Here is a 27,886-nt window from a genome sequence, read left to right as displayed (position 1 = left end):
GTCAACCATCGGCAGGATCTAGAAGCCAGGTCAGAGCTATTTTAATTGTATCAGGTAGCCCGACACAATACTTTATGAAAAGGAATTTTATTACGATTAAAGCATGCCTTTTGTGTTAAAGTCCAGAGAACAAATATAATAATTACCTTTAATTACCAATTTGTTCTTATATATCGTGAGCTATCTAGATACACAAACACTATTTGATCCTTTCTTTATCCCTATTTTACATATCAGGAAGCTGAGGCTTGAAGACTTTACAATAACTTATTTCATGTTACATCGCCAAGAAGTGATAGAGCCATAGCTGAAATCTGCTTTTCTCTTTAAGACTTGAGCTCCTCACTTTCCATGTCACCTCTGTGGGGTGCTTTTGTTTTAAGCCGCAGAAATCACAACAAACTGGTGTAAATTATGAGAAAGATTTATTGGGGCAAGGGCTTGAAAAGGGGAAGTGTGACTTCAAGCATCATTCAGTCAGTGCCCTGTGATCCCTCGGTCTGGCTTGTTCGTGAAGATCTCAGGCTGACTTCACGTAGGTCACATGTCCTCATCCGCATCTAGGAAGGGCAAAGGTGAAACTAAACCATTTATCAAACAAATGTCCTGATCCTGGGCTCTGTTTGGACCAATCCCTGGGCTGATCCAAAGGCTGGGGATGGAATTAATCCTCAGAACCCATCCCTAGAGCCAGGAGCGAGGTTAATGCACCCAAGGTGAACTGTTGTCACACAAGAGATGGAAGGAGTGTCCCCTTGGGAAAGGGAAATACGGGGGCTGTTAGAAAAAGAAGGGAAGAATAAATAGTTTGCAGGCAACCAATGCATTTACTTAACCACCTATGTATTCACATCATGTTTATTTAATTGATAGGGTCGAAGACATACAACTGGCACCATAGACCTCTGTCAAAGTGCCCTTGACCACTTGCTATATGGCAGCAGGGGAAGAATTGCTAAGGCGCATTATGCACACCAATGTTCAACAAGCATTTCTGGATTCTTGCCTGTACTTCAGGCATTTTTAAACGAATAGGTATCAGCCTATCAAGGCAGGACCTTCCTACAAGGTATGCGAGCTCTTCCTGGAGGCTAAATCTGCACTTTCCAGGGAGAAAGTAAAGGGACCGACAGTGATGCGGTCCTGGCCTTCATAACCCAAACTCAACCCTCTCTGCCCAGTGTCAGGACCACAGACATCCCCGCCACCCGCTCTTGGTATAGCGCTCATCACAACACATTGTGATGACTGCTACATGTCTGACATCTCCATGAGACCTCGGGGTCCTCAGGGAAGGACCAGTTTTCACCCATCTTTGGCTCTCAGCCTGGAGTAGCATCTCACCCATGGAAGCGAACAACTGCCACCAAAGGAGTAGTGCCAGCTCTGAAGGGAGGGCTGGGCTCGAGCCCCTGGAATACTGGGGAACCAGTGAGTTCTGAACCTCCTCTTCAACGAGATGAGAAAGTTAATATCTGCCCCCATAGAACTACTGGAACGGCATATTATAAAATGGGAAGTGAAGAAAGTGTTACCTCTTTCCATTTTTCATTCATTCTAAGATGCACATTTTCTCATATTTTAACATCTCTGAAACTAAGATCCATTCGTGCAATGCACTGAATGTTTGTGTGTCCCCCCAAATTCATATGTTGAAACCTAATGCCCAAGGTGATGGGATAAGGAGGCGGGGCCTTTGGAAGGTGATTAGGTCAGGAGGGTGGAGTCTCATGAATAGGACCAGTGCTCTCATAAAAGAGACCCCGCAGAACTCCCTAGCCCCTTTTGCCATGTGATGTGAGTCCCAGAAGGCACTGTCTATGAACCAGGAAGCAGGCTGTCACCAGACACCAAATCTGCCAGCACCCTGACCTTGGATTTCCCACCTCCAAACACGTGAGGAAAAAAATGTCTGTTATTTACAAGCCGCCCAGTACACGCGTTTCGTTAGAGTAGACGGGAACGACCCTGTGATCCACGTATAAGTATGCACCATACTTAACTGATAGTGTTTTGCCTTATGTCTTAGGTATTGTATCTTAGTATTACATAAAATAACGGTGAATCTCACAGTCAAAAGTGGCCTTTATCAACAAAATATGATATCGTTATCCATGCAGCATTCCGCCTCTGACAAATGTCCCCAAATCTGCTTAAGAATCAACTGTTCTATTTATCAACCTCGAGAGAGTCCTTTACACCCCTCGCAGGACACAGGATAGGACAGCATCCCTATCCGTTTTATATTTTAAAATGTACCCAAATCTTTTTGAAAATTGTTTGTATTTAGTATGGCCCTTAATCTTACTTGTTTTTATTTTCCATTACCAAGCTTGAAAAATGAAATCTGCACTGTTTGGAAAGAGCAATTTTAGTTCTAGTCCTATTTCGCCACTAATTAGCTACATGTCTAATTTCTGTCATCTGCAAAACTGGGGTGCCAATATTTTCTTCACAGCTACGCGAGGTCAAACACGATCACATATGTGGATGTCCTCTAAAATTACTGCACCCTGGAATCTGACGAACGGCATCTGTTCTCCTCTGTAATTTCGCCCATCTTGGACGGCTTCCAAAGACAACACTTCAGAAGAATGAGTGTCTTTTAAGGTGCATTTGATTACTTCCTATATTCGCCCACATGATCACCGACATGGTTTCTGTTCTCGAAACATCTACAAGACATGGAAAACAAAGTGGCTAATTGTTACATGTGACTGGACCCAGTTTCCAGTAAGAATGTGAACTCCCTTGCTTTAAATGTCAGTGTCACCCTGACTTTGCTAGGGCCACTAAGGGAGCCTGATCTTGAGGTTTTCAAGACAGTGTAAGCTTTAAGTTCAGATTGTGTTTATTTTCCCAATGCGACTTTACCAGAGCCAAACCCCTTTCTATGTTAGGCATTAAAGTAGTAACGATTTATTTGTGGTTTTGTTTCTTCTTCATTTTAACTTTGTGTTTTCCCCTTGCTTTGCTCACTATTGAAACTCAGTTTGTTTTTTACTTGGTTTTAGGCTTAAATTATGGAGTGGGAGCGGGCCAAACATCAGGAAACTAAGTTTTTTAGCGACACTTTGTGCTCAGTTTACACACACCATCTCGTTCCTCTCGACATCTCACAGGAATCTGAAAAGGCTTCGTGTTCTGAGTTTGAGGCGAGGACAATGAGGTGATCTGTCAGCGATCGCGGAATGAGAACTGAACCCAAACCTCCTGAGCACAGACCCCCGACTTTTTGTTTTTGATTTTCAGTTTCGGTTTTGTCTGGGGAGAAGAAAAAAAGAGTGAAAAAAAGAAGCATTTGAGCAAGCATTTGGCATTCTATTTTTAATTCTCTTAAACAGGACGTCATTTTCCACTTTCTGTATGTCTTCCCTTCATGTTTTGTTCTTGTAAATGAACTAGTCAGTGAATCATTTTCCTTCACATTTTGCTCTGGAACAATTCCAGATTCTTAGGGTATTATACAGAACAAGTCCAGCTAAAGGCATTCCATAAAGCAGAGAGCCTTAGGGAGGAAGCGAGGGATAAATTACACGAATGAGCTAGTACAAAGCTGCTAATAAAACCTACAGCACAGGTAAAAGGCAGAGGGTATAATTTGCTGACAAAGGTATTTAGTACCAACTTCCAAGAACTAAAAATGTAAAAAAAATAAAGATGCATATATCGTTTAAACTGCAAAAAGCAAGACATTTAAAAAGGAAAGCAAAAATAAATTGCCAACCCTGAGATTTATTTGTGTAAGTAATCACAAAAATTTCTTTTTGATGTCAGAGTGTGTTTGTTGTCTTTGGACAATGAAAAAAGATTATATTCTACATCGGTCAGACTTTATCAGGGATTAGCATTCATAAGATACAATTCTTGTATTAAATCTTTTTCATTTCACAACATTTTTGCTTATTTTTTTGTGTTTGATTATTGTTTTCCTACTTTTGTAGTAAAGTTTTTTTTTTAACCTTTGTTACTTTTCTCTCTAAAGAGTAAAGGAAATTCCTCTTTGAGGAGTCTTTGTAAGGGAAGGGAAAAAGTCTCTAAATTAATCAGATTTCTTAGATTCGCAAATACAGAAAACTTCATATTCCTGGTTTCTCACAAAACCCATTATACTTTAAGGGATTTAGGAAAATAAATGTAAATGAAATTTCCAGGATTATTTTTGGTTAACGAAAAAGGGACAGAAAATAGATTTGGGGAGAAAGGCGGGAGACCAAGCGTAGGCAAAGCTGGTCAAGCACGTTATCGAAGCGGGAGCTGCTGCTGGGACCTCGCCGAGGACTCCTCTGGGGTGACTCGCGAGCAGGGCGCGGCCGAGCCCGCTGGGTGAGCTCTGTCCCTGGCTTGACAGTGGCAATGTACGCTCGCTAACGTGTCGCCGGACGTTAAACCTGGGTTCAGGGCCAGGAGAGGTGGCCGCCGCGGCCGGGATCGCGGAGCACCTGCTTCTCCCGGGCCCGCAGGCGGGGAGCGGGGCCGGATCGCGGGGCGCAGGGAGAGCGCGCCCCCCGCGCGGGCCGGGGAGGCCGCAGCGCCCGCCCCGCGGGGAGGGGCCGCGCGGGGCAGGGCCGGGCAGGGCCGCGGTCGCCGGCCACTCGCTCGGGGCCGCCGCGGCCGCAGCAGCTGGGCGCGCGATTCCACGGCTGCGGCGTCGCGGGCGCCGCCGGAGCGCGGGCCATGAGGACCGTGTGGCTGGCGCTGTGCGCGCTGGCGCGGCTGTGGCCCGGGGCGCTGGCCGGCTGCGCCGAGGCGGGGCGCTGCTGCCCGGGCCGGGACCCCGCCTGCTTCGCCCGCGGCTGGAGGCTGGACAGGGTCTACGGGACGTGCTTCTGCGACCAAGCCTGTCTTCTCACCGGGGACTGCTGCTTCGACTACGCCAGGGCGTGTCCAGGTGAGTGGCGGGGCCTTCAGCCCGCCGCCAAGGGGCAGAGTCCCACAGCAAGGACCGCGAACCACGGACCCAGGCGTCCCGGCCCCTTCCACCTCGGCGGGTCCAGTCCCTCGGTGCCAGCCCACTGCAGCCCCTCGCGTCCAGGAACACCCGGCTCTCTCATCCTAGGGTCCTCGGTTCAGCCCCTGTATGCAGTGACACCCAGCTCCATCTACCCAGGGGCTTCCAGCCCCTCATCTGTGTGCACCCCAAACTCTTCATCCAGGCCCCTCCAGCCTCCAAAGCACCCCTCCCGCCAGAGCCTGGATAGAAAGCTAATGATTTACCTACGAATACTGATCTGGTTTTTTTTTTTGGATAAACTTCTTTCACTTTCCTGCTCGAGGCCAGGGTGTTCCAGCTGTCTGTCTGGAAGGGCGCAGGGCACCTCTGCTGGATGAATCCCTCGACTCAGGAATCCAGCTTGGTAGGGCCACCTCCGGCCTGGAGAGATGGCACTCACAGGTTCAGGGACCCATCCCTGGCTCAGGCTCCGCCATGGCCCTTCTGTTAATCCCTGGGGATCTGAAAGGCTGGGTGAGGGGTGAGGAGGGGGAGGACCTCGTGACCAGCTCACCCTGTGCCAGGGGCTTGCTCTGGGTTGGGGTACGTTCTCCTGCAGTACAAGTTCTTGGGGGAGCAGAGCTGTCCCCTACGCCAGACTCCAGCAGGTGGCATAGCGCCTTCTTCCTCTGTTCTTTGAATTCAATTGCATCTATATATAGCTTGATAAAGATTTTTATCTGAGATCCGATTATGTTTTAATCTTGCTGGTTCTCCTTTAGGGTCAGTCTCTTTCATCATTAAATTTCCCACGGTATCACAGCCCCACAGTACAGACTCAAAAAAATGTTGATTTAATTAAATTAAAAGGGAAAGAAGGAACAAGCCCTGAAGAACGAGGTGTACTTGAGAGAAGCCAGCTCCGGAAGTGAAAGTAGCTCCACTCCCTCTTAACCACATCGCCCCCAAAAGCCACACGGGTGATAGGGTCTGACCTCAAGGACCCCGTGTTGTGGGATCCTGAGCATCCTCCTGGGAGAGTAACCTGCAGGGCTGGGGGCCTGTTGGAGAGAAGCATCCCTCCCCTTCTGCCTCTTGTCTGCAGGAAGAGGCCACCGGCCTCTGGCAGGATGGTCGCCCAGGCCTGCTGTGGAAAACAGTAAGATTTTTTGACCCTGATGGAAAGCTAATGATTTACCTATGAATACTGATCTTTGTTTTGATAAACTTCTTTCCTTTTCCTGCTCTAAGGCCAGGGGATTTTACTGCTAGAGTAAGGTAAAGAGTCAGTTTTTTAGGAAATGCAGTGCCCTCAGGCCAACTGTCCCTAGCCGCCAGCCCCTCGGTAGCCCCATCCTACTTAAATGCCTGTTTTCCTCAGGTACTTGGGTCCTCTAGTAAAGCCTGTCCACTATGGCCGCTTCTCTCACTCAGCTGTCTCTCATGAGGGATTTACCTACACGTTAAAGGAAAATACAGAATTCCTGAACCTCCAACGATGTGCTGTGGACTGTATATGGTAAGCACAGTGACACAGAGGTGATGGAGGTACAGTCTCCGGCCCCTAGAAGCTCATAGTCGAGCAGGGAAACTCACATGAAAAAGCGCTCGCAACGTGCTCAGTGCCATAATAAGGAACCTGGGAGGCCAGAGAGGCGAACGCAGACCAGCAGAATTCAAGGAAGACTTCTCGGAGGGAGTGACGGGCAAGCCTAGGCCCAGAGAATGAGCTAGAGGTCTCTAGAAGGGGAAGGTCATTCTAGGAGGAAAGCTTCACCAGTTACCCGTGGGCGTCAGCCTTTCGTGCCAGGCGCTAGGCTAGGCGTGAGGCCAACCTCGAGAACAGGACAGTGAAAGCAGCTAGAAACGGAAAAGTTCGCACAGACAAAGGATGGGGAAAGACAGGCGAGCGTCCTGAGAAAAACTGGCTTAACAGCGCGAGAGGAGCTGCAGAATCCTCAAAGTCTTTATTTGGTCAAAAATAAGCCCCTTATTTTCAGCCCAGGAGGTAGAAATATTAAAACAAAGAGCCCGTCATCTTGGAGTGGGAATTATTGGGTGAGGGACAGCGGAAGACAGGAGGCGACCTACCATCTCTGGAAGGACTCGGGAAGAAATCTAGCCTAGCAGAAGATGCGGGGACAGGGGGACCGAAAAGGCTTCTCGTTGGTAAATTTGCTGCACCTGGAGTTTTTCGGGAAGGGAGGAAGGAGACAGAGACACTTGGAAGCTGGCCGCTTGGCAGGACTGAGCCAGCTGGCGCCTCAGGGTGGAGGGCGAGAGTGACGGGCACGCAGTGGAGCTGGGATGCTTGGTGTCCTCAGCCCTGGACAAGCGTCACAACCGTGCTGACTCTGGGCTTTGGAGAAGGTGGGGCTGGCCCCTACGAGCATTTTACAGCTGCAGGAGCTGCGAGTGTTCGGGGCTCTCCCATTACTAGTTACCAAGAAGGGCAGCGGAGTGGGAGCTGAACCCACGCCGCCGTCAGCCGCATCCGTCTGTGCCAGTGCACGGCGATGGCTCATCCCTCTCTAAACCAGGGCTCGGCAGGGTCCCGGCCGCTCTGCAGACAGAGGCCATTCTGCCTCTTAGACCCTCTTCTCCTCACCCTCTGCTACGGTACCCACGGGTACTGCCGAAGCCTTTTGGGCTGAAATGATGTTAAATGCAAACAAAATGGAACTGTGTCAGAGCGAAGCGTGCCTTACTTCCGTTCCTTCTGATTTTTTCATCCTGAGACATGCATTTTGGGGGGTGCGGCTAAAAGATGAAGTACTGGAAATTCTTTTTCTAAATTTTGCTCAGTAAAAATAAAATAAGTTACTGGATTATAGAATAACTAAGCCGTCATAAAAAAAAAATCTTCTGAAACAAATTATCTCAGTTTCCATACTAATTATGTATTTTCACCGGCCCCAGCCCCCACAAAGAAAAAGATAGAAAATTCTCCATTGGCCTGATCAGGGATGGGGGAAGAAGGGAAGCAGAGGAGGGGGGACAGGTCCACATTTCCTGCCCTGGACGAACTTTGTGGAAGCCTTGCTCATCGGGCTCAGAACAACCCAATCTCTAGTCACCAGCTGAGTTTCTAGACTCTTCATTCTAAGATCACAGAAAAGATCATAGGTTGCATTAGGTCTTGGATGAGCAACTTAAGAAAGAGGAATAATTAACCCAAGCAGAGAAGGACAAAAACTGAGTGGTCTCTATGAGCCAGTCTCTTCTAGATTTATAGGGGATCTAGGAAACCAGCTGGCCGAAATCTGCTGACATCATATCTGGAGGGAGAAGGGGCACCTTCCTTCACAATATGGGCTCCATAACTCACCCAGAGGAAGGAGGTCACAGCCTCCGATGATTTAGGAAGTTGAGGCTCTGCTGGAGCCAGAGCAGCCGAGAGACAGCATGTGGCCCTCCCTGCCTTTGTCACCGCAGAAGAAAACGCGCAGGGCCTGGCGCCGGCGTTGGACATGCAGGGTTTGGCTGCAGCCCTGGGTGTGTAGTCAAGGAGAGGATATTGTCACAGCCTCCCCAGCATCTGCTCCAGGCCAGGCCCTGTCACAGGCACCTCACGGCTCTTTACTGGGGTCTTGCAACCCACCGAGGTCATAGGGATATTGCAGGTTTGGTTCCAGATTGCTGCAGTAGAGAGAGTATCACAGTAAAGCGGGTCATAATCCTTTTGCTGGCGGAAGGTCTTGCCTTTGACTTGTAAAAATGCAGCAGCATCTGCGAAGCGCAGTGCACATGCAGTAGAGCGAGGTGTGCCCGTGTCCCTCATTTCGGTCTCATTTTACAGATGAGGTGATCAGAGCAATGGGAGGTTGGAGATTAGGCAATTTGTCCAAAGTCACTATGGATAAGCGAAGGGGCGAGATTTGCACCCAGGACCTCTGGATCCAGAGACCACCCAGTTGAGCTTCCTGTTCTTACTGCCTGGGAGAAATGAGGGGTTAAGAGCAGCTGTGAACTTGGCAGGGCGGGCCGCAGATGAAGACTGGTAGCGTGCGTGAGGCTTCTCGCTCCACAAACTGTGTGCTCGAGGGCCGAAGTGCGTCCCGCCCCCCTTCGCAGTCCCTCGATGGCTGTCCTGGAGCCGTTTGATAGCGTTTGTCAAAACACTGAGCAGTCATTCCGCCAAGGGGACGTTCTCCGCGGTTTCAGAGGGCACGGCCAGCCAGGGCGGAGCCACGTGTCCTTGTAAAAATATTTTCCATTTCCCTTCCTTCACTACAAAATCTATATTTGTTGCAGAACATTTGGAAAGTATAGAAAGGCACAAAAGAAGAAAACAATTCACCTGGAAATGTAATGCCCAGAAAAAAGCATCATCTTTTTAATTTGCACCCTCTCTTTTTCCTGGGTTTGTGTGGCGTATTATTATTCCAGTTTTCTAGCGAGGCAGCCCATTCCACTGTCTTGCTAGCATTTCATGCACTTGTCCAGTTCATGTCTCAAAAGAGAAAAAAAGTTACTGGGGGCCAGATAACATGGTTTCTGCAAGAGGAAAAAAATACCTAATCATTTCATTGGAGCTTTTTCGAGGGGCGAATAGGCACTTGGGCGATGTAGTCTCCTTCGACGGTCAGATGTTTCGGCGACGTTCCAAAGAAAAGGATCTACATCTGGAGAGGGGGGAAAAGCAGATAACACATTTAAACGCGTGTGCGCGTGTGGATACGGGGGCTTCTTCCTCTCCCATAGAATGTCAGGAAACAAAAGCCATGCGTAAGGGGCACTTCTGCGAGCGGAGTGTAAAGGGAGTGTTTCCTGAGGGATGACAGGGACTCTCTGAACTCAACAGTGTGCGGGAGAAGGCACTTGATCGTGGGTGGCCTCCAACTTGGGGGTGGCAGAGAGCCAAGCCAGCGGGGCCAGATTACAAAGGGGAATGATGGAGTGTCTGCAATTAACCAAGGAGATGCTACGTGAGAATAAGAGCGAGAAGAAATAAACCTAAACTATATTTACGAAATGAAGGACTCTGGCTGTCAGCTGAGTTTGTTGCTCTGTGTGTGTGTGTATTTGGCACCATCAGAAAAGCATTAGAAAGACTTTTTTTTTTAAATTACCCTTTGGTACCTAAGGACTGAGAATGGTGAGCCCAGTTCTGGCTGCCACAACTCACCGAGGCTGTGAATGAACCTCTGGAGAGCCCAGTGGTGATTCCGAGAGGGGACGTGTCTATAGAAAGGAGGGCCCAAACGCTGGAATCGTCAACCTGGAAAGGCCACGTCGAGGGACGGGGGCCTCCTGGAACAGTAGGTCTGGGGGTGGCACAGATGAGATAAACAGATCTATATATTTTTTGCACCATACTCTGAAATTCTTGTGTGAGGGCAGTTTGGCTCAGATGAAAGGAAATACCTCTTCACATCACAGATAATACAATTAAAGGAGCTTGTTACATCTAAGATACGGTACTGGCAGGAGGTATAAGTGGATTACAAAGGGTTTGGAGGACTTGTGGCTGCCCGAAGCCGGGCTCTACCTAATGTGAGGGCACAGAAGCCGGGCCCCTTCCAGCGGCACCTTTGGGGGCCACCGTTGACAGGAGAGGGCAGGCACCCCGGGCTGGGGCAAGCGCCCCTGTCTTCTGGCTCCGGGACCTCTGGTTCGGCTCCTGTTCTTTCCTTCCCACTCTGCAGCCGGTGCCGGTGCCGGTGCCGGTGCTTCGCCTTCCAACTAGTGACATGAGCAGACCAGGCTCTGTTTCAATGTAGACCATTATTTAGGAAAAAAGAAGAACTTGCCTGATGCCATTTTCTTCATTCATTCGACAAATACTTCTTGAGTACCCACCGTGTGCCAAACACTAGACATGAAGTGAAAAACTCGACAATAAACTGAAAAATATAATAATAATTATGAATCATGGAGAAGCTGGAAGGCAAAGAACACTGAATCCTGAGAGGAAGTAATTGTGAGGGGTGTGTGGGGGGCGGGCTGGGAGACAGCATAGCTGAGCTGGCAGGAGAAAGACGCCCTGAAGGCAACGAAGGTCCCAGAGTGTGGGAGAGTTCGGGGTGTTCAGGATCAAGAGAGAGCCAATGGCAGACTCAGAATCTTGAGGTGGGGTGGGGTGAGGCTCCAGGGAGGGGCAGGGTGGAGAAGAGACAGGAGGAGGAGCCCGGCACTCCACGGCAAAAAGGAGTTGGAATTTCATTTCAAATTCAATAACATGTAAACCGCTATGAAGTTAAAAAGCCGATGTGTTAAAAAAACAAAAAAAAAACAAAAGCAGAACATCTTTTAAGGTAATTGTATGTGGCTACGACTGGACACCATTCGGACATGTGAAAACGCTCCCTACTCTTGTGGGCAGGCTTGTTACCGAAACACTGTTCTTGGCCCCGTCTCGTGGCTGTGGCAGGGACATGTGTCTGATAACCAGAAGGCTCTTGAGGAAGGGGGACAGGCTGGTACAGCCGAAGGACTTGCTTATTCCCACGCCCTGGATTAGCTCACTTGCCACTGAGCTGACAGCCAGGGGCGCCCACGGGGCTAAACCAGGAACCCGGGTGTCCACGTCCTGTCTCTGGGCGCTCCTCCGCGCCTGCTCCCCGTCTGCGTGCCCCAGTCCTTCAGTACGTTTCCTGGGATCACCCCCAAACAAATTACTCGCGTTCAAATCTGTGTTCCAGGAGCCGCTTCTGGGGAAACTCAACCTGAATATTATGTTGGGTTTAAACACAAAAGAAAAGAAAAAAGGCTTTGTGGGGCTTCCTGGCACCCACTGAATCTAGGCCTGTGTCCCCTAAAAACGAGTGGGATGATGTCATCATACCCTAATCATCCAGATACGCGGAAGCTGTGACAAGCTCACAGCCAAAGGTGATCCCATGCTCACCAGGTAACAGCCTTTTGGGCCCCAGAACAGCGAGCAAAATGTGAAGATGGAGGAAGTCAGATTTTAAGAAAGAATATTTGGATATGCCGTTTCTAGATAGGATTAGATAAGCGCAGTGGGACGGAGACGAGAACACTCAGAGGAAGTCTGTGTCGTGCAGCTGTGATGTACGACGCGTGGTAATAACTCTGCCAGAAGTCCCGTCCTTCCTGTCACTCCGTGACCGAGGATCGCTTGTGACCTATGATGACTTACAATCCAGATCATCAGACGGTCACCCGTAGTCAAGAATAGATCGTGTGTGTGTGTAGTAGTGGTGTGTGTGAGTGTGTGTGAGTCTCATCATGGCATTAAGCAATGGCATGTGAGTGTGTGTGGGGAGTCGTGCTGCGCCGCATTATGCTTGCTGGCGTGTGTGTGTGCAGAACAGGAGTAAACAGCTCCAGTTAACCTTCCACTTCCAGGCATTTTGTGGGACACCTTTCGACTCCGTGGACTCTAATTCTCTGTGAATGTCTTTCCTTCTGTATTCCACGGAGCCGTCCGGGTGGTGTCGTTCAGGGACGATTAAATCATGGAGCCCCGAAAATGAAAAGGGAAGGGTAACAGGGGATAACAAGAGCGGGAAGGGGCCCGTGGCCGAGTGTCCAGAGGGCGTGTGTTGGGGATGGACGCTGACATGGCCCATTCTTGCTGCTTTAGGTAACTGACCTATGAGTCACGCGATACCTGAGTTTTTAGATGATGGATACAAACATATTTGAAAACAGTCTGAAGTTTTTGAATTAGTGACAGAGGTTTATGTTATATGTGACCCTTTTTTTTGTGTGCCAGGGGTAGCTATGTGCTGCCAAACCATGTGTCTTTCAAAAGCCACGAACCCCTAGAGCGTGCTCAGAGGCAAAGTGAGTTTTCAGGTACAGCCAGAAGCCCGAGCCAAGATTTCAAAGACCTGTAGGTCCTTTCTTGGCGCAGACTCTGCAAACGGGGAAGAACGAGGGTGACAGGGAACACGAGTCGCGTTTTGTGAGAAAGTTTCGGCATCTAGTTCAGAGGTCGCATCTTCTGTCTTCTTGACCTTTTCTTGAAACGTCTAATTTCAAATCTTGAAATAATTCAATTATTTAAAATCAATTAAAAAACTCATTACCCTCCTTTAGAAAGACTCAGTAGGACTTTAAAGGGGGAAGTTAGCCGGGCAGCCACATTGATTCTACAGCCGTGGCCAGAGAGAGAATCGAAGCTCGGGCCGGATTCTCCGCCTGACTCTGCCCCTCATGGCACGACGAGAGCTCGCACCCCCGCGGGCCCTGCCTGCTCATCTCTAACTCCAGCTCTCACAGTTTCTGTGAGCCATGGGGGATGAGGCTGAGCATCCCGGAGCAGCCTACAGTTAGGGGTCCCTTGGTGTGGCCCTGAGCTGTGTCTTCTGGAGACACAGTTGCTGAAATGGACTTGGGTAGGAGATGGGATGCTTGGTGAGTGAAGGACATTTTTTTTTAATAATTTTGTTTTATCCTTTACGTTTTCTACAATGAATATGTATTACTGTTATAATAAAAAAGGTTCTAGCCAGGGGAGGGGACAGTTAAAATCAGGGGAAACCCAGAGCAAAGCCCTGACCCAGGCCGGGAGGAGCATGAGGAGGTACCCTGCAGGCCTCCGTGTCTCTGCGGGGTGTGTCCCTGGCTCAGACCCACCTTCCTGATCCTGCACCTCCGCCAGGCGCTGGCAGGGCAGCGGAGCCAGTGTCCCCTGGCCCTGGTGTGACTTCCTCCTGGGGCAGGGCAGGGCAGTGCGGCGGGCGGGTCGGCACAGTTGGCGGCGGGGAGCGGGGAGCGCTGGCCCGCGGCCTCCCGGCTGAGCGCCGTCCTGCTGTTTTTCAGCTCGCCCTTGCATCGTGGGGTCCTGGAGCCCCTGGAGCGGCTGTGCCGACCAGTGCAAGCCGACGGCCCGCGTGCGGAGGCGCCCGGTGCAGCAAGAGCCCCGGAACGGCGGGGCGCCCTGCCCGGCCCTGGAGGAGCGAGCCGGCTGCCTGCAGTACTCGACGCCCCAGGGCCGGGCCTGCGGGCACGCCTTCGGTACGGAGCTTTGCACGCGCGCTGCCCTGCGGTCTTCGGTGACTTTCCATCTCTTCATCCCATAAAAGGCCAGGTGCTGCACAGGGAAAGTTCCATGAGCTGCCGGGAGTGGGGGGGGCCAGCCTGCCCGCAGCAGATAGGGAGAGCTCAGGAAATGCCAGATACAGGAGCTACCGGCCAGCTGCATAAATGTCCCCGCCCTGCCCGCTCTGCTATTCCCTCCGTGTGCTTATCGCCCAGGGGTGGCCCCCTCTCCACGGGCACCACCCGCTCTGTAGCAAACTCAGTCAAGCTGGCGACACGGGACACAGGGAACTGGTTGGAAATGCAAGTTCCTCCGGCCCCGCCCAGACCCGCAGTCACTGGCGCCAGCCTGGCTCTCTGCTTGCGACGAGGCCTCAGGGGCAGAGGGCTGCTCACCTGAATTGGAGAATCGATGCTCCAGCCACGGTTCTTTCCTGGGCCCCTGCTTCATAGCTGGATCATTTAAATGACACTTTCCCGAGGGCAGAAGTTCCCAAAGTGCAAAAAAAAAAGGGATCGAGGTAGGAGAATAGAGGTAAATCAGACCGTTTCCTCCGCCAGAGAACCTCTCTTTGTGATGCTAACGTGTATTTTTTATTCGACAAGAGGAAGAAGATGTGGGATGTCTTCCCACCTTACTTGATTAAATGACCCCTTTTTTCCCAGGGGTATGTCATGACATCGCCAGTGTTCTGTGGGATACACGTTGGAAAATGATGGCTTCCTCAATGAAATGAGAGCGAAGTGAGACAGTGATGTCACACTCCGAGGCGGCGAATTCTCCAGGCCCCAGGCCCTTTCCGCCCAGCTCCTTTGCCTTCATTTATGTGTTTCATTAAGACTCACTGAGCTCCTAGTACACAGCAGCGCTGTGCAGTGGTCCGGAGAGGCCAAGCCGAATAGCAGCAGTATCACCATTAGTTAGAACTCGGGTGCTGCGTGAGCGCTGTGACAGCGGGATGTGCAGGCTGGCGAGGGAGCACGGGGAAGGGGCGACCGCCTCGGTCTGGGGGCTCTCAGACCTGCTGTGCGCTCACTTGTGCACCTGTGCCCCCCCCACCCCGCCCTCCTCCCCACCCACCCCAGGCCTCTTATCCACAGAGCAGGAGCCTTTGCTGCATGGCTCACTAACCTCTCGCATGGGCATGGCTGAGAGCATTTACGGACATCGATTCAGTCTTCATAGCAACCCCGTCAGATGATACCTGAGTTTTCTATGGCTGCTATAACAAATTGCTGCAAACTCAGGGGCTTAAAATAACACAAACTTATTATCCTCCGGTTCTGTGGGCTGGAAGTCCAGCCCAGGGCTCACTGGGCTGCAGTCGAGTGAGTCAGCAGGGCTGCATTTCCTCCAGGACACTCCAGGTGGGGATCTGTTTCCTCGTTTCCTTGTCTTTCCGAGGTGGAAAGGGGTTCGCTGTTATTAGGGGCCAGGAGCTCAGCAGAACTGGCTCCTGCAGCTACGTGGGAAGTACGACTTACACGCGATGAACTCGGGTACTGAGGGTTCCCAGCAGAACGCCGGGTTGCTCCTCGCAGAGACAGACAGACGGAGGGCAGAGCCGTTCATCCTGATAGACCCGGGACTCGATGGATCGGGAAATTCTCAGCCTAGCAAAATGGCGAAAGACACTAAAATGAAGAGATTCACTCTTAGGAAAGCTTGTTCTAGAGAAAAACACGAAGGGTGTGGTTGTATTACTTCCTGTCGATACCTCAGAAGTTCAGAGGTAACCAGTGACCACAAACTTAGTGATCTAAGCAGCAGAGACGCATGACCTTGCAGTTCATAGGCAGAAGTCAGGGTCGACCTCACTGGGCTGCAGTCACGCTGTCAGCAGCCGCGTTCCTTCCCGAGGCTTTGGGGGAGAACCTGTTTCTTTGCCTTTTCTGTCGTCCAGAGGCTGTCTGCATCCCTTTTCTTGCGGGCCTTCCTCCTTTGTCACAGCCGGCCACACTGCATCCCTCTGCACTGTCTTTCCAGGGACGTGTCTTCCTAGGACTCTCTTCTGACCCCTTTTCCCACTGTGACTGCATAGGGGCCGCTTGGACAAGCCAGGATGATCTCCCTACCTCAAAGTCAGCTCATGGGCAACCTAATTTCTCTTTGCCATGTAACATAACATATTCGCAGGTTCTGGGGATTCGGATGTGGTCATCTTTGGGGGGCCACGGTGTTGTCTGTCATAGAAGTAGGACAGCGTCATTAAGGTTGACACATGAGGACACTGGGCTCAGAGGTGACAGCACTTGTGAAGGGGACCAGAATTGACACCTGGATCTCATGGTTCTAAATCCTCTGGGTCTCCCCCAGCCCCCTGCCCCACGCTTGGTATTATTTTGCGGTCAATTGTTATCGTTAAAGTTAAAATCGCAATTACAGATTCTGCTAATTCTAAATAGAAATATAAAGGCCTTGCAAGGCCAGTGAACATGATCACTGAAGCCCTCTCATTAATGATCAAGTAGCTATTGCATTTTTTTCCTGTTTCATTTAATGCATATCTTGACTATATTTTTATCATAAAAACAAATCTAAAAAAAAACCACATGATCGTATTTGTTGCACATACGGACAATTGTTCATATGTGCTTTCCTCCTACAAGATCAATGTGCCTCATAAACTGTATGCATCCAGACTGGTGTTATTTGTCAGATTTTCTTTCTCTTCTTTTTTATGCTATATTTACAGACCAGTGGCTCGAAGCCGGCTATCGTGACACCCCGTGGTGTCAGAGGGCTTTAAAAAATTTTCAAAGCAAATTTAATTTACTTTCATGTTCACAGTCAGCGTGTGCAGTGCCATGCTTTCGGAGGCGGGAGCTGTAAGACTGAACAATGGTAGGCTGACAGAATGCCAGAAAAGCTGGCACATAGCCCGTTAACAAAGAATCTGTTACATTTCGATGTCGTCGCCAGGAAGGGGGGACTAGCGTTTACCCAGTCTTTGTCCCAAGTGCCAGGCTTCCACACGTAGGCAGAAGTGGGACTGGAGGCAAAAATTATTTCTAAATTACTTATCGCTCTTAAGTAATGAAAATTAAATTTGTCGGGGAGATTAAAAAGTGGTGCTGGCTCAGAAACCCCCAGGCGACTTGGCCTGTTGACTGAGGACTCCAGGCGAGTGGGAAGGCGCCCTCCCAGGAGAACGTGCCGCCCATCCAAGCTGGGCGGAGGGGGCAGGACACGCAGGAGACGAGGCCCAGGGATACTGGCCCGCTGTCATGATGCGTCATAACCACAGAGGCTTCACAGGGCCTTGGATTGTAGGTCTTAAAGAAACAGGAGCTGTCTTCTGTGTCAAGCCCCTGGCTCAGTCATGGACTATTTATTTTCCCTTCATTTAACTTCTATGAGCCTCTGATGAGAAAACCTCTGATCAGAACACCTCTTTACAAAGCTTTCATGAAGACCGGTGACACAGGACATGAGAGTACTTTGTAAATAAGCAGACTATAAGCATACAAGGTGCCATCCTACAGGTAGGCGTTATTCCTGGAGAAGCTGGGCCCTCCTCCAGCTTCTGGCTCGTGACTTCAGCCCTGTGACCTCAGGGGACTCAGAGTGCAAAGGCTAAAACTTTTCTTTGTCTTCTCTGAGATCTCACTTGACGTTATGAACAGTGATTAGGGGCAGAAAAGGAAAATAAAGGAGAATATAAATAATTCATGGGGAATATGCTGCATTTAAAATAGTGACACTTTCCGACCTGCATTATAACAGAGGCCGCTGTGCATGGTCTGGAGACATCACCTGGCACTGCCACGTTTAGACATGAGCCTTGAACACATTTCTTAACCTCTCTATGCCACGATTTCCTCATCTGTGAAGTCGGGGAGAAACAGCACCTATCTCAGAAGGTGGTTGTGAGAATTAAATGAGCTAACGCATGAAAATACGCGGCTTTGTGCCTGGAACTTAGAAGTGCATAACTGTCAGCTTCCACTTTTATTATAAAATGTTTTCTTAAGATTTCATATCATAAACTATAGTCATATACTCGCTCTCTACCTCCTAACCTCATGCTTCCCCCCTGAGCTATGCATTAAGCACATGCCTTTGAACTTTTGTAATAATACATGCAGCACGAATTAGGAGATCAAGTAAATGTTCTGAGCTACAGAAAGACATCCCGAAAACTTTGTGGTCTGACCGATATAATGCTATGTGGATTTAGCAGTAAACGCATTCTCCACGCGGTGAATAAATACATAAATGTATCAGAAGAACAGAAATGGAAACAGTACATGGGAAAACTAAAATCCTTGAGATGTTTGTGTTTCTGGTAATTAGGTCTAAAGGAAACAGAGAAGGCCCCTAACAGACATGCAATCGCTTGTCCTTTTTGATTCTGTCCGTGTTTTGGAAATTTCAAAAGCTATAGTCACATTTCGAAATCATGACATGTTCTCTTTGGAAAACAATTAAACATGTTAGTATAGCAAGGAAGAGTCACGAGCTGGGGCTCCGGGGTTTACACAAGATGGAGGTGCTTTTTCACTGGAGAGATTAGGCACCAAACCATACGAGACAGGAATAATGCCCTCAACTCTTAGGAGCGAGTGACTGCCAGGTATTAACCCACTTTTGCTTTGTATTCTTTAGTAATATAAAAATGACTCCTCATAAAAATATCTAAAACAGAATTAAGGCTGCCATCTTGTGGCAGTTAAGAGCCAGGTACAATGAGCACGTAGGCTTGGAGCATCGATTTTGTGCCCGGGTACCCTCCTGCCATTTTGTTCATGTTGATGATGACTGTGGTGTCCAGAAGCCAGCATCAGCCGGTGGCGACCCTGCCTGGGTTGACCTTGTGTCTGAAATGAAAGGGAGGCGTGTTGAGCCATTTCGGCTGCAAGGCTCAGAGCAAGAACAGAAGACCACAGGGAAGTAGGGCCTGTGCGCCTCGGTCCTTGGATCATTCACGCAGGGACTCACTGCACACACGCTTATTGAGCGTGAATTGTGAAAGGCCTACAGTGATGAACGAGGCGAAACCCTGACTTCTTTGAGTTGACAGCAGAGTGGAATCAAGAGGTGCCACACAGAGCGGCAGGTGGCAGGTGCCTCCCGGGACTGAGAGATGAAATGGGAAGGAGGTGCACAGACGGAACGACAGAATGAAGGAGCAGAGGCAGGAGGGGCAGAAGTCCTGGCTCCTTCCCTCCACCCCCTCCCGGGGCTTCAGAGCCGGGGTGAGGTGTGGGGATGAGAGGGCAGAGGAGAGGACCCCTTAGACACTCCTTCCCCAGGGGGCGCGGGGACAATGCCGAGCCGGCGGCTCCGGGCAGCCACGCCTGGGCTGCGCGCCTGGCAGCGAAGCTTCCAGGGTGCGGTGACCGGAGACCTGGGGGCACCCGCGCTTCCCTCCTCTGCGTCCCACGCTCCCCGTTTCCACTCCTCTCTGTCTGGTCGCCTTCTTCCCTCCCTCCGCCCCCTTTCCTCTCATCTTTCTCCCTCTCTTCTATTCTTTTACTTTATTCTGTCTTTCCCTTTTCTTCTCTATTTCTCTCCCTTCCGTTTAAAAAATATCCTTCCTCTATTCCCTCGCCGTTTTTCTTGGGGGGTCCTTCCTGGCTCTGTTCCTTCCTTTCGTGTTACTACCGCAGACGAGCCCGCCTGTCTAAGCCCGCATCTCCCTCCTCCCTCATCGGGTGCGCACAAATTTTTATGAACTTGGGCACTGGGGACACTGCAGCTCAGCCTCGGTGCCGCAGACCTCTGCACTGGGAACGGCCGGCTCCGGACAGGTGCGAAACCAGGTTTGGGAAACGTCTCGCTCTGGGAGTGTAGGCTACAGGTGTTCACCGTCATTCTTCCTTTTCCAGTCCCCGCCTTTATAACTACCTCTGCGTTCAACAAGGAGAGAACGAGACAAGCGGCCTCCCCACAGTGGTCTACGCGCACCCAGGATGCCGGGTAATTTGGTGTTTTCCTGTTTGTTTGTTTTTTAAAGTTGTTTTTCCACCTGTATGGTCAAGTCGTCTCACGAAAGTCAACTTGGGGTGCTGGGTTTTCTTCCGTTACTTGTTCGGCGACTTTGGGTCAAACGGGACACTTAAGCACAGTTGGAAAAAGTCCTTGTTCCCTCCTGTTTTTGTGGGGCAATCAAGATTTCTCTGTCTCTGAGGTTTGATGCCCAAGAAGAAACATGCTACACGAAAATGAGTTATTACCGTCAGTCACTAAGGATGCGCCTCTTCTGGTTTTTATGGGACCATGGACTCCAGCGGCCCCCTCCGTTTGGTGAACTTGGAAGTGGCCCACACCTGAGCCCTGAGGATTTAGATCAAGACCTAAGGGCACAGGCCGGGAGGAACCTGCGTGCTCGCCGGAAAGTCACCCTTCCGCTGTCAGAACGGACACCAGATGGCTGTGTGTTCAGCCCCGTCACTGCCACACACCAGGCACCTGATTTTTCTCCTTTAAAACTGAGAATATTAATACTTGCCACATGGGGTTGCTACGAGAATTTAATTAGAAAACATCATCAAGACGCTGTCTGGGTTAAGCTGTCTGCAGCTGACCGAAGCTGCATCAGAGAATTTCCCACCCCGATAGCTTAAGGGGCCTAGGACATGGCACCCACACTCTTAAGTATCTTCTTTGAAGCAGACTTTCCATCTAACCTACTATAGCTCATAAGTCTGTGGATAAAAAACGAGCCCATTTTAGCATAGCTGGAGCCTGAAATGCAACATTCGGGGTTTTTACTATGTTTTGTTTCTCTGAAGAATTGTAAAATTGTATCGCTTGTAAGAACGAGGCTCTGAAATATTCACTCATGTCTGGGACCCTTAGAGTCTAGTCACATACAGAGTTTTCAATAGCTCAGTACAAGGTGACACTAGTCTCCGTCACAGAAAAACATGTCTCAGCTTCCTATTTCTTTTTATCTGTGATGCCCAATATAACTTTGATGCTTGACTTCAAGTCAAAGCTCATCTTGCTATGCCAGATCATGCAGGTGGGGGGTGGGGTGGGGGCAGGGGGAGGAGGAGGAGGAGGAGGGGAGGAGGGGAGGAGAGGCCCCTGGCAACGTCTGTGGGGCAGAAAATCGTGATGCTGGCCTGGGCATCGTGGACTGGCCATCCTGGGACTCACATGTTCTCAGACACAAGCAAAGTCTTGTTCAATTTATATAATTCATTAAAATATTAGCAGAGTTATCAAGGGCTATTTTCCTACCGAAACGTGCTTTTCCACAACTCAGTAGTCAGACTAGACAGATACAGGAATCCAAATTTCTGCAAATTCATGTCGTTCAGATAATGCAGTCACGGACCGAAAAAAGAGCAAAGTGTCACTGCAGTTGTCAAAGTTCAGCAAATGAGAAACTTCACGGCGCGTCCTGTGACCGATGCGGGACCTGTGAGGATGCGCTGCATTCCCCTCCCCAGTCCATCAGATGTCCTTGGGGATGACAGGCTTCCTAAGACTTTCTGTGGCGTTAGGCCACCTCTAATTACAGTGAGTGAAACTGTTCCCCTTTTTCTCTCTCTAGATACTGTATGGAGTTCAAGACCGAGTCACTGACTCATCACTGTGCAATGGAAAACCGCCCCCTGACTCGATGGATGCAGTACCTCCGAGAGGGGTACACAGTGTGCGTCGACTGTCAGCCTCCAGCTATGAACTCTGTGAGCCTTCGCTGTTCTGGAGACGGCCTGGACTCTGATGGGTAAGGCAGCGGAGTGGGTCAGGGACTTTTCTTGTTATTCATTTGGAGAGACCTGTCCTCTCTTCTCCATGTCCTGAGCTTCTGACCAGTGTGCAGCTGCTTGGGGGGCAGGACTTGGGGGGAGTCAGACCAGTAAGGAGAACCTTTCGTCTGGCCATCCTGGAGTCCAGGGCCCCATTCACACAAGGGACTTGGAGGCTCTGTACCAGAGATGAATGCGTGAACTTGGAGACTGGGGTTCAGACCGAGCTCCTGAATGACCATCAAAGACTGATTGCTCCAAAGCATGTTCCGAAGACACTTGCATCAGGTCTCTTGGGATGATGATTTGAAATGTGCAGATTTGAGCCCCACCTGAATCAGAAGCTTTGGGGGTGTTTTTTTTTTTTAACACTCTCCTAGGTGAGGGGTCAGCAAATATTTTCTGTAAAGGGCCAGACGATAGATATTTTCGGCTTTGGAGGCCACATGGTCTCTGTCACAACTACTCAGCTCTGCCATCGTAGCACAAAAGCAGCCACAGACAATATGTAAACACGTGAGCTTGGCTTTGTTCTAATAATGCTATATTAATGGACACTAAAATTTGACTTTAATAATTTTCATTTATCACAAGATATTCTTCTTTTGACTTTCTTTCAACTCTTTGATAACATAAAAATCATCCTTAACTCACAGACTACAGAAAAGCAGGGGCTGGGTCAGATTCGGCTGTGGTCATAGTTGGCTGCCCCCTGCCCAGACCTCTCGTCCCTACAGCCCAACTTAGAACCCCTGATCAGCGGAGCCCACATAAAAGGCATGGGCTCAGCTTTGCAGGGTCACAAACCTACAGAGATCTACGGACTGTCCAAAAGAATCAACCCTTGAAAACTTTTTACTGCTCTGAAAAAAACAGCCCCAGTCCTGAGCTCACTATCGGGTAAAGCTGACAACACTGCTTATAACTAAGAAAAGGTAGACTTCATGCTGGGCACAGATTATGGATTTGAGTATATTAGATGGAACTGGTAAAAATACAGATTAGAAAGTAAAATGTGGACCTTTTTAGTTACTCATTATCCCCACGGTATATTTTTAATGTTTAATAACTTGAATTTACGTTTATTAGTCACTTGTGCCCAACAGCCTCTGTAGTGAGTACACCATATGAACAGTAAAGTGGGTAAGGAATTCATATGAAATAGAAACTTAATAATTTAGACTTATTATTTTTCTGAATACATCATCCACATTTTGACTTTAAATGAATTTATAATTTAATCTGTACCCATAAAGTACCTTAAACCCTGGCTGAGGTTCAGTGACTTTAAAAATAATAATTTCAGTAATCTGGCTTCGCTCTTTCCACTCCTCCCACTTTTTCATTATGGAATCAAAGAGTTGGAAAAGATTACAAGAGATCACTTGGTTCGGATCCCTCTAATTTAAAGGCACATAAAGCAGGATGCCATTTTCCTTGATGTAGCCTTCATATATCTACATCAAGTGACAGAGATGAATACTCAGACTACTCTCCCAGAATAAGGCATCCTCGAACAGGGATTACTTGGTAACTTGCGTTGCTAGAACCCAGAGAAGGGAAACTCAGTTTATGATCATTTTCTAAAATTTCAATTCATAATGTACTTCAAAACTCCTGTAGGATGAGTATCGTATTTAAGCTTCAATGCATAATTTTGTAAATTAGAATTTTCTTTGGTTTGCTGTTAGCGTAAGTAACGTTTTCAAAATATCGTTTCAGAAATCAGACTCTCCATTGGCAAGCAATTGGCAATCCTCGATGTCAAGGAACTTGGAAAAAAGTTCGGCGGGTAGACCAGTGTACCTGTCCAGCTGTTCACAGCTTTATATTTATATAGATTATGAGGTAAACATTTCAAAATGTGTTTATAAACATGCTAAATATTATCGAGTCATGTCCAACGCTTCATAAACCTTCAAAACTTGCTTGGCCAAGTTCCTGACTGACACATGTCATTGCCACACTCCGAAGTGGAGAAAGAAAATTTAGGGGCACACAGCACCTTGATTTTTACCTTCACTGCGTTGAGGACCCACTCTAAAGTCTCCTGTGGTTTTGTCCTTGACCTTCAACACAGAACCGTCTCATTCAACAGGTGGCCCATGTGCCACGAGATACATGTCTGTTTGCACTAAAATTATTATAACGTGGTTCATGTACTGGTGAATAAGTTGTCATTTAAGGATAGCCACACTTTGAATTTTCCATTTTTATTTCCTAATCTGCAATCGTCAAAACTTCTCACTTTAAAAATGTATTCAGATGTGTATACTTTCACACATACTTTTTCCATATATTATTCCACAAATTCTGAAATAATTAATTTCAAGCAAATTGTCACAAATAATTTTTCATAGGACAGTTGTTTAAGATTTAGCATTTTGTAATAAAAAAATAGGTATGCTAAAATACTTTTTTGAAGAAGAAATTTTCTTCAATTAGTTGAAAAGATCAAATGTTCATTCTAGGTCAATATGAATGAGTTCCTTTAAATGTTATACTTTTCACAAAGAGGAATTTTGGCACCAATAAAGGAAACAATTGCTTTAATTATGAAAATTCTACCGTCATTAGCACCTAAGATTATTTCCAAGGCTGAGTCTGGAGCTGACTAAAATAATCTTTCAGAGTCCAATGTCAAGTTTAGTTGAAGTAAACTCACTGCTTTTTTCTATAGCATACATTTTCTTACGTTTGGGGTAGAAGGCAGAGGTACAGTTATAGAAGGTAGATTTTATGACAAATGCTATGGTCTTACATACATTCACACAGAGAAGTCTTGGTCTCCTTATTTTATGATCGGAAAACCAATGAACCGGGGACAGAGTCTTGTTTAAGGGTCTGAGAAGACAAGGCACTGCAGGTCAGCCACTGAGCCAAATCTCGGCATCTCATTCAGAACTCAGCTTCGATGCCAAAGGCTGTGCTGTAAAAAGCTTAAGTCTTTTTTCATTTTCGAAGTAGATTTTAAATTCAAGATATTTTCTTTGGAGAATTGAATTTCAAGATTTAAACTATGTGAAATTCCTTTGGTTTCATTTGTATGAAATATTATTCACTAACATGATTTACTAAAATACATATTTTTCAGTACTTATGTAATGACAGAATGATAATAGCAAGCTTAATAGGGATGGAATATTTAATTCTGAGAATACCAATATTTGCGACTATATATTCATTTAACTGTCAGTAGTTTTTGTGGTAAATTAAATTCTTTGGAAATTAGTAATAAAAAATTTGAGTCTCGTCAAAGTTAGAAACTTCAACTATGTGTTTAACGTTAACATTTTAAGATGATTTTAGCATTTGTAAAGCAAGATTTCTGAAAATATACCTGGCTGATTTTCAATGTGACTTAACATTTTTATACAATAAATAAACTTTATGTTCACATTTTTAAAAGCTCTTCACTTGCTTGACTAGAAAATATCCAAATTTTCTGGATTGGTCAGAGAATGAACAAAATTTCACCAAAACAAAACAGAAAAACTTTCAGAACTGACAGGTATAAGTACGATGACTAACAGCAATAAAGTTGTGATATATTTATGGTTCCAGTATGTGTTAAAACATTTAACATATTTGAGTTGCATAAAATCAAATTCTCATCTTATGCATTTATTTTTAGTGCGTGGCCATTAATTACTTTCATACCGAAGTATATTTTTGTAATTTCTATTTCTGAGAAGAATTTCATAGGCTAGAAGACTTAACTACTAAATAATAGTTTTGAAACGCTTGCTATTAATTCTAGCAAAGCCCAAGGAAACAATTGAGAACTGAAACTGTAGTCCACGGGATTAATGAAGAACCAAAAGATTTTCTTTTCAAAAGTTAAAGATCAAAGTATTTAAGACCTCTTCAGCATGCCTTTTTCACGAGTACCTTAGAGTCAGGTCCTTTCCACAGGCACTAGGCAATGATTTACAAACCCTAGAATCACTTAACAGACTGATTTTAAAAAGTGCATGTGGAAAGTAATTTGAACAAAAATAAATACACCCACTCAGAAAAGAGGGGGAAAGGAATTAGGGATGGTGATCATTTAGAAAGGAAAAAGTGAAAGAAAAAAAAAAAGGAGAAAAAAGACTAGAAAAAGGAACCAGGTGAGTGAACTATAATCACACTATTCTTTAAGGTCTTTCTTGGGATGTTTTTATTCAAGAATGTTGTAAGTAAGCATAAAGAGCAATAATTTATTGTTCACTTCTGCTCTGGTGTAAACATTTTAATGAGTTATCTTTTCCAGGTACGCACAAAAATGATACAAAAGAAACCTGGTTCTGCCTTCTAAGAATATTCTAGTGAAGGTTCATATAACTACAAGTTGATTTAGAAAGCAAAGACTTGCAGTTATGTGTTTGCATTGTGAGGTATAAGCAACCACAGGAAGAACATATTAAAAGAGAAGTGAAATTTCTAGGTCAAGGTGACAGATGGACACAGTTTACCCCTCTCTCTTTCCGTAAATCCCACTGAAATTTCAGGATTTACAGAGGAAAATAAACTCATAACATAGATGAGATGGGAGATGGGTAGAAATCAGTCCAGAGATTTTGAAGACTGAAAGTAAATAGGATTCTACTGATGGATAAACCAGATGGAGGGACCATACTCTTTAAAACATGTACAAAAGAAGGTAGAATCAGAGGTGAGAGCCATCCTTCCTGGGGTGGGAGTCTCACGGAGCAACAAACGAGATGAATTTTTTTAAAATCCCCACCTTGAGAGACAACTTGGTGAAATTTAAAATTCAGAACTCAAAGGCAAGGGTTGGTAAACTACAGGCTAAATCTTGCCAGCTGTCTGTTTTTGCAAATATAGTTTTATTGGAACACAGCCATGCACCTCATTTACATATTTATGACTTTGGCTAGTTCCAAGCAGAGCTGACTGAGACTGTATGGCCCACAGAGCCTAAAATAGTGTGTCTGGCCCTTTATGGAAAGCTTGCCCACCCTCTGGCTTAGACCATCAGAGTTAACGTAATTACTGGTGTGGCTGGACGCAGGTGTGCCATTTTTTCCCCCTCTTTGTCCTGGTGGTTTTGTTTGCCTTTGTTTCTCTTCCTCTCGCCTTTTGCTTTCTTTTGGATTATTTAAAAATTTTTAATATTCCACTTTAATCAACTGATTAGCTACATATCTGTATTCTTTTAAATGGACTCTAGAGCTTTCAACAGCATTCCTAACTTTTCAGTTTACTTAAGAGTTATTATTCCTAATATCACACGACAAGTAAATCGGAAAAGCTTTGCAGCTACAAACTGGACACAACTCTGAGACTGAATGTAAACAGACAAGGGACCGACCTCGTATGACAACACACTATGACCCCCCACCTCAGCAACCAGTGGAGGGCGCCAGAGCAAACCAGCACAGCAATCCAGCCCGAATGGTCAGTGCTTGGTTGATGACTGCCAACATCCGACTCTTTGTCCCCACTTCCAACTCAGAAGTGACCAGAGAAAGCCAAGTATGTTCCCCAAAACAATCACACAAGATGCCTGCTGCTAGGTGGCCGGCCTCCAGCTTCCTCATGCCAGCGACGTCCCCTAAGAGCCGGGCTGAGCCTTCTCTTTGGTTTCTACCCCAAAGCTTTCCCACTGCAAATCTCTGCCTGAGACTCCACCAAACACAAGTGATGGCGGCCGACGCTGTTGTAACAGCAAGCCCTGGGGACACGGCCTGTGTTCCCATTTTTGATTAGTCTATGTTTATTCCCACTACTCAAATGCTCAACAGCATAAAAGGCAAATAATTGTGATATAATCATATAACATTACTTTATAGAAATAAAAATGAATGAGCTACAGGTACATATGACATAAATATGTCGAGTGCAAGAACAGTAAAGAATACGTAGCATATTCCATCTAATTTCCTTAAATGACTCGAGTCAAAATAACGAAACAAAAGCTCTTCTCTCAGCCTCTGTGGGTTGGCTCTGAGTTGGGTACTCCTTGGCGCTTAGCCAGGTCACCTACAACTCCGCCTTAGCCTTCACTTCCAGCACGTGGGAAACCCAAAGACCATTCACGGATGGAGGACTAGGGCCCTCCAGGTCTTTTCTGAGACCGTGTCACTCTGGGCACGTGCACGGCCTTCTAGATCCCCCAGCTCACCCAAGTCTTTCAAAGCTCTTACCCCATATTTCTTCCTCCCCAGGGTTTCCGGTTGGTCTGCTGCTAGGGGTGATGTCTTTAAAGCCCAGAGAGCACAGAGTGGGCAAAACACATAACCACAATTCTGACAATAAGTTCTGCACGGCCCCTCTGTCCTTGTC

The 27,886-nt window shown here is 47.4% G+C and overlaps 1 protein-coding gene and 2 long non-coding RNA genes across 3 annotated transcripts; 1 reads left to right on the top strand and 2 right to left on the bottom strand.

Annotated features, from left to right (window-relative positions):
- Window positions 1–408: 408 nt before the first annotated feature.
- Window positions 409–6,075, bottom strand: LOC120585493 (uncharacterized). Its single transcript, XR_005648350.1, has 3 exons — window positions 5,218–6,075; window positions 2,309–2,675; window positions 409–560 (listed from the first exon to the last, which is right to left on the bottom strand). It is a non-coding gene; the product is annotated as an uncharacterized LOC120585493 (long non-coding RNA).
- SBSPON (somatomedin B and thrombospondin type 1 domain containing) lies at window positions 4,617–24,992 on the top strand. Its single transcript, XM_039841863.1, has 5 exons — window positions 4,617–4,891; window positions 13,670–13,864; window positions 19,721–19,811; window positions 21,397–21,573; window positions 23,318–24,992. The coding sequence occupies exons 1-5, from the start codon at window positions 4,678–4,680 to the stop codon at window positions 23,433–23,435; spliced, it is 795 nt and encodes a 264-aa protein (XP_039697797.1). The 5' UTR covers window positions 4,617–4,677; the 3' UTR covers window positions 23,436–24,992.
- On the bottom strand, window positions 23,793–27,886 carry LOC120585494 (uncharacterized). Its single transcript, XR_005648351.1, has 2 exons — window positions 26,913–27,886; window positions 23,793–26,560 (listed from the first exon to the last, which is right to left on the bottom strand). It is a non-coding gene; the product is annotated as an uncharacterized LOC120585494 (long non-coding RNA).

Source organism: Pteropus medius, unplaced genomic scaffold, assembly GCF_902729225.1.
Source record: "Pteropus medius unplaced genomic scaffold, Ma_sr-lr_union100, whole genome shotgun sequence".
Lineage (NCBI taxonomy): Eukaryota > Metazoa > Chordata > Mammalia > Chiroptera > Pteropodidae > Pteropus > Pteropus medius.
Note: the sequence above shows the minus strand (reverse complement) of the source record. Positions and strands in the feature narration are given on the sequence as shown.

Coding starts and splice junctions, on each gene's coding strand:
- SBSPON (XM_039841863.1), top strand. CDS start 4,678: ATGAGGACCGTGTGGCTGGCGCTGTGCGCGCTGGCGCGGCTGTGGCCC. Junction 19,812..21,396: donor ACGCGCACCCAGGATGCCGG/GTAATTTGGTGT, acceptor TTCTCTCTCTAG/ATACTGTATGGAGTTCAAGA. Junction 21,574..23,317: donor GACGGCCTGGACTCTGATGG/GTAAGGCAGCGG, acceptor ATATCGTTTCAG/AAATCAGACTCTCCATTGGC.